This window comes from Aspergillus karnatakaensis (genome assembly GCF_047715665.1).
Source record: "Aspergillus karnatakaensis strain CBS 102800 unplaced genomic scaffold BJY04scaffold_8, whole genome shotgun sequence".
Classification (NCBI taxonomy): Eukaryota; Fungi; Ascomycota; class Eurotiomycetes; order Eurotiales; family Aspergillaceae; genus Aspergillus; species Aspergillus karnatakaensis.
Window position 1 is genome coordinate 138,322 of NW_027395720.1, and position 7,726 is coordinate 146,047.

The 7,726-nt window shown below is 52.5% G+C and overlaps 5 protein-coding genes across 5 annotated transcripts; 1 reads left to right on the plus strand and 4 right to left on the minus strand.

The window, feature by feature from the left end:
• The first annotated feature begins 844 nt into the window (after window positions 1-844).
• admA (ADAM family of metalloprotease ADM-A) lies at window positions 845-3,153 on the plus strand. Its single transcript, XM_073708953.1, has 3 exons — window positions 845-945; window positions 1,035-2,037; window positions 2,090-3,153. Exons 1-3 carry the CDS (start codon window positions 876-878, stop codon window positions 3,141-3,143), a joined length of 2,127 nt encoding a protein of 708 aa, XP_073574717.1. The 5' UTR covers window positions 845-875; the 3' UTR covers window positions 3,144-3,153.
• Window positions 3,154-3,238: 85 nt separating this feature from the next.
• BJY04DRAFT_155852 (bZIP transcription factor) lies at window positions 3,239-4,416 on the minus strand. The gene is made up of 2 exons (XM_073708954.1): window positions 4,139-4,416; window positions 3,239-3,934 (listed from the first exon to the last, which is right to left on the minus strand). The coding sequence occupies exons 1-2, from the start codon at window positions 4,287-4,289 to the stop codon at window positions 3,246-3,248; spliced, it is 840 nt and encodes a 279-aa protein (XP_073574718.1). The 5' UTR covers window positions 4,290-4,416; the 3' UTR covers window positions 3,239-3,245.
• A 243-nt stretch (window positions 4,417-4,659) lies between these two features.
• Window positions 4,660-6,221, minus strand: BJY04DRAFT_180961 (uncharacterized protein). The gene is made up of 4 exons (XM_073710137.1): window positions 5,922-6,221; window positions 5,774-5,874; window positions 5,392-5,706; window positions 4,660-5,342 (listed from the first exon to the last, which is right to left on the minus strand). Exons 3-4 carry the CDS (start codon window positions 5,510-5,512, stop codon window positions 4,984-4,986), a joined length of 480 nt encoding a protein of 159 aa, XP_073574719.1. The 5' UTR covers window positions 5,513-5,706; window positions 5,774-5,874; window positions 5,922-6,221; the 3' UTR covers window positions 4,660-4,983.
• BJY04DRAFT_180962 (GNAT family N-acetyltransferase) lies at window positions 6,214-6,972 on the minus strand. The gene has a single exon (XM_073710138.1). The coding sequence runs from the start codon at window positions 6,828-6,830 to the stop codon at window positions 6,294-6,296; it is 537 nt and encodes a 178-aa protein (XP_073574720.1). The 5' UTR covers window positions 6,831-6,972; the 3' UTR covers window positions 6,214-6,293.
• Window positions 6,973-7,126: 154 nt separating this feature from the next.
• Window positions 7,127-7,705, minus strand: BJY04DRAFT_214791 (uncharacterized protein; the record flags this gene model as incomplete). Its single annotated transcript, XM_073715312.1, has 1 exon — window positions 7,127-7,705. A coding segment is annotated over one exon (579 nt), but the record flags the coding sequence as incomplete, so codon positions are not given.
• Between the last annotated feature and the right edge of the window lie 21 nt (window positions 7,706-7,726).

Here is a 7,726-nt window from a genome sequence, read left to right on the forward strand (position 1 = left end):
GGGATGAGGGTATAGTTACCCCGCTGATATCATGCCAAGACTGGCGATAATCCACCGGCATAAGCAAGTGCCAAGCGACAGCATCTGTGGCTTGTGCCCAGTCTCTCGAACGCGTAATCGTCAGAGACTCCGACATAAGCCTGGCCGGATGCTGACGGACATCGAGCGGAGTTAAGACTGGACGTCTCCAGATGTTCTGGAATCTCTGATAGCAAACCTGCTGCGCCTCTTCAACTGTGGTGGGAGTTCTCTTGGTGCCCCGCTCCGTGACGATCTTCGATACTGTCAGTCCACTCGAACTTCAACGTAGTTTGTACCGAGTTCTGGATTGCAGTCTGAATCTACCAGGATATCCTCAAGAGCAATGTTGATTACGCGCCCTCACCATCTCACAAGACACAGCCGCTCTTGTCAAACATCTCACCACACTCTCCGCAAATAGCACCCTCAGCTTTGCCGCCAGTCGGGATTTCATGAAGCCAATAGCCATGCACTTCCTTAGCAGACACCGGTATTCTGAGCATGACCCAGGCTGTGCACCCTTCCCAGCCAATCCCCACTCCCTGCAAAAGCAAGTAAACACCCGACCCAGCGTGTCAGCATTGGCGCCCTTACCGGTGACGAATCGCTCTTGGCTCGCAGATCGCCTTATCCAACTGGGGCCCTTTATTCTGATGCCTAAAGCTTGGCAGAGTGACTTGTTCGATTGGAAGATGGCTGCGGATGCTGTAGGCGTGGCGTAAGCGAATGAGGCTGCGCTGTCTTGTGTCACGGTGAGCGTGGTGCTGGGAGGGGGATATATACTCCGACGGTGATCGGTCGGCAATTCTGCAGCTTACAAAAAGTTTGTTGCCATCGATTGTTGATATCTAGTTATGAGGGGATACTCGGGCTTTGCTCTGCTGGTGTATGCGGTTGGGGTGTTGATACCGACGGCGGTTCAAGGTATGTTGCTTTTAGTCTCCTTCGAAATGGACGACTCTTTCCCTTCTCTCTTGGAGTGTAGAATCTATATTCATGGATGGGGTGGATAGGTTACTCAATCCGCTCTCTCACACAGTACAACACGACCACACTCGAGAATATCGAGATCTACACTCCCGCTCAGAAAGTCAGACCCTCAGCCGAGTTCAACATCACCTTTACGATTGGCCTAGAGGAAAGACCGATCAAGCTCGCCCTCAGACCAAACCACGATCTTATCCTAAACCAACCACATATCAATTTTCTCGGCGGCGATGGCGGCCTGCAAAGAAGCGAGCGGCTACAACGAAACAGCCATAAAGTGTTCCGGGGGTCGGTATTTGCTGAGACAACGGCGTTCAGGTGGGAGAGGGTAGGATGGGCGAGAATAAATGTTCTTCGAGATGGCTTTGACCCCCTGTTCAGCGGCGCATTCAGTCTGTCTGGCGTGCAATATGAAATCAAAATCGAGTCGGTTTCAACAGACCAAGGCGACCGACAGATGGTGGTCTACCGCGACTCAGAGAGCGCCGAACCACCGATACCACACACGGCCTGGTCCGAGCCCATCCACCTCTTCCGTCGTCAGAATCTCCTTGATAGTTCGGATATGGCAGAGACTATCGGTGATACGAGCGGCTGTCCCTCGAGCCGACGAGTTGCGCTCATGGGAATCGCCACGGACTGCGTTTACACATCTGGTTTCGATACCTCTGACGATCTGATTCAATCCCTGGTCACGATGGTAAACACGGCCTCCGAGATCTTCGAGTCTTCATTCAACATCGCGCTCTCTCTAAACAACATCACAATCGAGGAAGAAGACTGTCCCAGTACAGCATCTTCTGACACCCCATGGAACGTCGGGTGCGGTGCAGGAGACCTCAATTGGCGACTAGGTCAGTTCACGCAATGGAGAGGGCAAATAAGAAATGACGATAATGCATACTGGACGTTGATGAGTGGGTGTCCGACCGGCACGGAGGTTGGAGTTTCGTGGGTCGGAGAGCTGTGCAATGAGGAGATGGGCGCGAATGTGGTTGGGTTGGCCAATAATCAGTGGCAGGTTTTTGCGTATGTGATCGCTTGCCTTTTTATTCTGTGTGATACTGATGCTTGCTTCAAGCCACGAATCTGGCCATACATTCGGCGCATACCACGACTGCGATGCGAGTACCTGCTCGCTCGGTCAGTGCTGCCCCCTCTCATCCACAATATGTGACGCCGGTGGGCAGTATATCATGAACCCCGTCTCGACATCGCCGCAGACAGAGTTCTCGGAATGCACGATTGGAAATGTCTGTTCGTCGATGCAGAGCGGGCGGGTCAGCACACAGTGCCTCACTACGAACGCTGCGGCCAACCCTACCATCGACGGAGGAGAATGTGGAAACGGAATCGTCGAAGTGGGCGAAGACTGCGATTGCGGAGATGACTGTGACAACAATCCCTGCTGCAATGGGGCGACCTGTCAATTCATCGGGGATGCCGTCTGCGATGACTCTTCGGGATCCTGTTGCCAGGACTGTCAGTTTGCTTCTAGCGGCACGGTGTGTCGGGCTGCCACGAGCGAGTGCGACACTGAAGAGACATGTCCTGGTGATTCAGGAGACTGCCCGGACGATGAATATGAGACCAACGGCCAGAGCTGTGGGGATGGCGATGATCGCTTTTGCTCCAGCGGACAATGCACCAACCGGAACCTGCAGTGCCAGGCTGCGGTCAACGGAGATAACTCCACCATCTCCGCCTGCGGCAATAGCACCTGTACATTGCAATGTTCATCCGGCTGGGCTGGTTCAACTTCATGTTCAAACGTTGGAGATGTGCTTGATGGGACCCCCTGCGACACGGGTCTATGCCAGAACGGAGTGTGTCGAAGTAGTACCCAAGACGACGATCAGGATGACGGGGAGTCCTGGGTCGATGAGAACCGAGACCTGATCATTGGGCTGTCTGCTGGGATTGGGGGGTTTATCGTGCTGTCTTTGCTGGCTTGCATTGCGTACTGTTGCTGCTGTCGCCGGAAACCGAAAACGGTTCCTGTTGCTACGCAGACACCACTGCGCCCTATGCCTCATGGCTATTATCCTCCTCCGGCATACACACATCGACCACCACCTCAGCAGCAATGGCAACACCCGCAGCAGCATCAGACGCCCTTCTACCGGTATGCGTGATGATCAGATATATAGTACTGTCAATACAAAGGAACTGTATATACAACGCCCGACCAGAACACCTTACCACAACTCCCTAGGAACATAATATAGAAGTAAGCACTACGAGGTAAGAATTTTCTTCCAAGCGACCGGCTTCTCGCCTCTGCGCCGCCGCCAATAGTTTGTTGACACCAATAATTCAGGACTCCCCCGTAACAACCACCCCCATTTGGCCGCAAACTCCTCGGTAACCTCCCAATTGCGAGGATCCCAGCTCTCCCCCCACACTATCAGCGTCGCGTTCGTATTCCTTGTATCCCAGAATGCCATCAAGTCGTGGCACAGCTCTTCATCATCGAACAGATGCGCTGCTGTGATAAGACAGTCGCGCATGCCGGGGAACGGGAAGAAATCTAGCCACGGGTGATGTGGCATGGACTTCTGTATATCGGTCGGACGGAGGGCGACGGGGATATTCTCAAAGTTTGGAGCAAGTGAATGAGGGTATTTCAAGTTGAAAATCGAGAGAGTGTCGTCGCATTTCATCCAGTCGTTGTCCATGCCGATTATGCGGATGTTTTCGCCGATTGCGCGGTGGACATTCAGTTTGGTCAATCCGATCAGGTGTTCGGGATTGGGAGCGCCCCTCATGTAACTTTCGCGTGCCGCCCGCTCCAGGGTAATACGATATTCGAGGGCGTTTGGAGGTGCTCGAGCGCAAGTGATTTCCTTCTCGTTCTCGAGTGAGGAGGCGTTGGAGGCCGAGGACGTAGGGGACTGCGACCGTTTCAGCAGTTTCTTGCGTTCACCTGTTTCAATCAAACAAACATCGTTAGCTATCATCCACATACTTCGTCCAGGAAGAAAGATGGCGGCAGTCGGGTCTGCAATGCCGAGGGAGCTGGCTTAGGAGTCGACTGCGACGCCCCTGGCCTGTGGCTTGACCAGACAGCGCGGGGCCCACGCGCAAGCGCAAGCGGAGAATCGTCACAAAGAAGAATGCAAGAACATACGCCACTTTCTCTGGTTCTGCCGATTCTGCAGCCTCCTCCTCTCCTTGCGATCCACGACACCGGTCCAGTCATCATCGGCGGTCCAAACGTGGACCTGCTGTGGCATATGCGAGATAGGGATGATAGACCTATCATCCGTTGGGGACGCCATGTCAAATGCTTATGGCTCGTATTGAGTATTGTGGCGGGTGCGGTGCAACAGGCAGGACCTTGAGGGAAATGAAAGAGAGTGGGAGAGATTCATGCGAGATGCTGATCTGCTGGCGGGAGGTCAAGACTTTATTTCATCGCCTGCTGTTGTCATTGGACAGCTCTCTGCGCTAATGCAGCCTGCTTACGAGGGTCCACTGCTGCTAGAGTGGGTGGGCTATAGTCAGGCCTAGATGAATGTCCATTTTATACCCGTATGATATCACGACTCCACTTTACCTACGAGACCAGGGGACTTCTATTTAATCACAAAGTCATCGTGATCCTCAATCTACAACACAGAGAGAGCGGGGGTGTCATTTTCCATCTCGCGATTCATACTCCCGTTCCACCCTATTCTCTCCTCGCAAGTTTACTACAGCCATCAGAGGAACCGTCGAGTGATCCAAGGGACTGGTCGTGGACTGACCCGCCCCTAACCGCTGTGATACGCTGTAGTGCTAGGTCATTTGTTGAGCAGATTTCGCTATGGACTGGTCCGGAGCCATGTTCCAAATGTTCGATTCGACTTCCCGAAGATTCCTATACCACTCCCACCCTCGATTGCTGTGTGATTAAGTTAAAGCTTATCCTACGTACAACAAAACAGCAGTTCCGGCCAGACATGTTCTGTCTTCATTTCTGACTAGCTGGGATCAAGCTCCGATAGAAACTGAACAGGATATGTGCCTTGCGTCCATCGCATCGCAACTACGCTGGCCCAGATAACTTACTAGCGACAAGGCGTCAGAAACCATGGCTATTCTATCTAAACTTGCCGGCCTTCCTAGATGCGCTCTGGAAATTCTCTGCTGTGGAAGGTCATAATCGTCGTACGATGATAGGGCCTCCAAAGTCGTCAGCCCGAGTGCCTCAACCCTTGAAGATGAAGAGGACGATGAATATCGGGTCACGACCTGGGACGGTGTCATTGACACCTGCAAGTTGAAAGATAAGCAAGGTGACCTATTTGCATTGACTAAGAAAGATCTCACCGGCCCTCCCACGTCACTGGGTAATGATTGAACTTTCTCCCTTGCAGAAATGGTACTAATAAGGTGAAGAAAAGAAACTCTGCTGTATAACCGATCGACTAGAACGCGTTGGCATCATCATTGCGGACGCCGCCGAACTCTCATTCACATATATTCCTGACGGACCGGACGATGATTGCGAGTGTCGCATCGCTTCGTCAAGGTCAAGCAATCAGGTCTGGGTTTTCCAACAGGGGAATACATCGATCGAAATCAGTGGGACAGTCGATCTACAAATATTCATCGACTGGCACTCTAATACCACGGGATTTGTCAATTGCATCACAAACGATGACACAGTGCCTGATGTGCAGCAGGCTAAACTGGAGTGCTTGAAATATATGGGTGTGCTTGGACTCCTCTCCTTTTCAGAGTTGGCAGATCGACTAATACGAGAGCGTACCATAACTAGCTGGTTCCCTCCGCGCAAGCATCACCAAGCCCTGTGTGCTGTATGGCATTGCGACGAATGGTAACGAATTTGTCTTCTTGAAACTGGATCATGATCGCAAGGTATGTGCATTTGGCCAGTCTCCAACAACCACCCGCTAATTGAGCAGTTGACCGAGACAGCGCCGCGGTTCTACGAAGACGGCGACAGGGATTGGATATTTACTACCCTCACTCATATGACTTTATCCAGCCTCCTCCCTGACTCTGTACCGCAGAATCTCCGTTTCCCTTGATCTCAAAGGCGGACTATCAGCCCACAAAAGGCACCTGGACTGCCATTCCAAAGGTACCAATGTTGGGATACAATTTACTTCTCTTGCTTAGTGTTGCCATTGCACGGTGTTTCGATGATTAGGAAAATGTCAACGCACTGGAAAGATAGCTAGCAACAGTGCCAAATATCTCCTAGTCCAAAAGGATGCGCTCAAGATAGTGTAGAGGTTCATCAGTGCGTAAATCATTCATATCCTCAAGGCAATCTAGAGAACCAACTCCCAGTGCTCCCCTATGGACTTGTCTCCGGTCCTCCCCTGCTGAAACGACTCCTGTTCAAAAGACTTCACGAGTTTATATCCCTCTTTCTCGTACAATCTCCTGGCGGAAACGAGCTCCTTACTCGTCCATAGTCGTATCCGCTCATACCCAATTTCTCTCGCAAACTTGGTACATTCAGCAACCAGCCTGCTTCCCAGCCCCAGCCCCCGCGCTGCTGGTTCGACCAGCAGTACCCGCAGTTTTGCGACATTGCTGTCTGTTCCGGATTCTCTGTCCCTGACGAGCATGATACAGCCAAGGAATACACCATCTCGTTCCGCAATCCAGCATCGTTCACGTTGTGCGTCGTAGTCTTCCAGGAAATCTGCGGTGACCTTTGCGACGACGGACTCAAAACTCGAGCCCCAGTTGTATTCTTGGCTGTATAGGAGACCGTGGCGGTAGGTTATGTAGCCCATGTCACCGGGTCGGTGGGTGCGGAGGGTGTAGGGGGGCTTGGTGGGCAGTTGCAATGACCCCATTGTAATATGAGCAACCAGGCTGGAAGTCAAGTATGCCGGGAGACAGTGAGGTGGAATTTGTTTATCTCTTTATTCAATATTCCCCGTCGGCAGATATATATACCTTCTTCGACGGGGATCTTTATGCACGCAGGAATGAAACAGAAATAAATTTGACCGGCCAAGTGTCGAGCCGCCGGGGAAATGCATTCTAACTGGTGGAATTTCGATTCTAGCGCATGCCAATCGGTTCCATGAGTGGCTGCGGTGGGCCATGCTACGGTCAACCTAAAATTGGCCGGCTGGTTCTATACTAGCTAGCCCTCGCAAGCAAAGTCAACGAGTTCTTCCTTCTCTGGGTCCCACGCCCACCCGCAGTTACCGTTACCTCCTACTGCATTAGCCGCCTCCGGAGGGATATCCACTGCATCAACGCACATCAACTCTGTACCAGCCGTGTGCACCGGGAACCAGGAACACTCTTCTTCCTCAGCTTCCTCCTCTGTGTCAGTCGGGGTTGCCTCCGGGGCCTCCGTTGAAGTTGGAGCCGTGGAGGTTGAAGTGGCCATTGTGGTCGCGAGCGTTGAGGTAAAGTCGTCCCAGAAGCTGCTCAGCTCTGTCAAAACAGCAGAGGCTGCCTCGCCCGTGTATGTCTCGAAGGAATCGGCAAACCCAGTTTCCGCAATGGCGAGGTCGAGATCATCCCCCTCATCGCCATCGTCGCCTTCTTCATCCTCCTCGCCGTCATCACCATCTTGGTTGTCATCAGGATCTCCTGTGCCGTTGTCGCTCCCATTGCCAGTATCACCCTCGTCAGGAGTGCCATTATCTGGGCTGCCGGTACCATTATCACCACCGTTACCAGTGTCGCCGTCATCCGGGGTGCCATTATCTGGGCTGCCAGTACCATTATCACC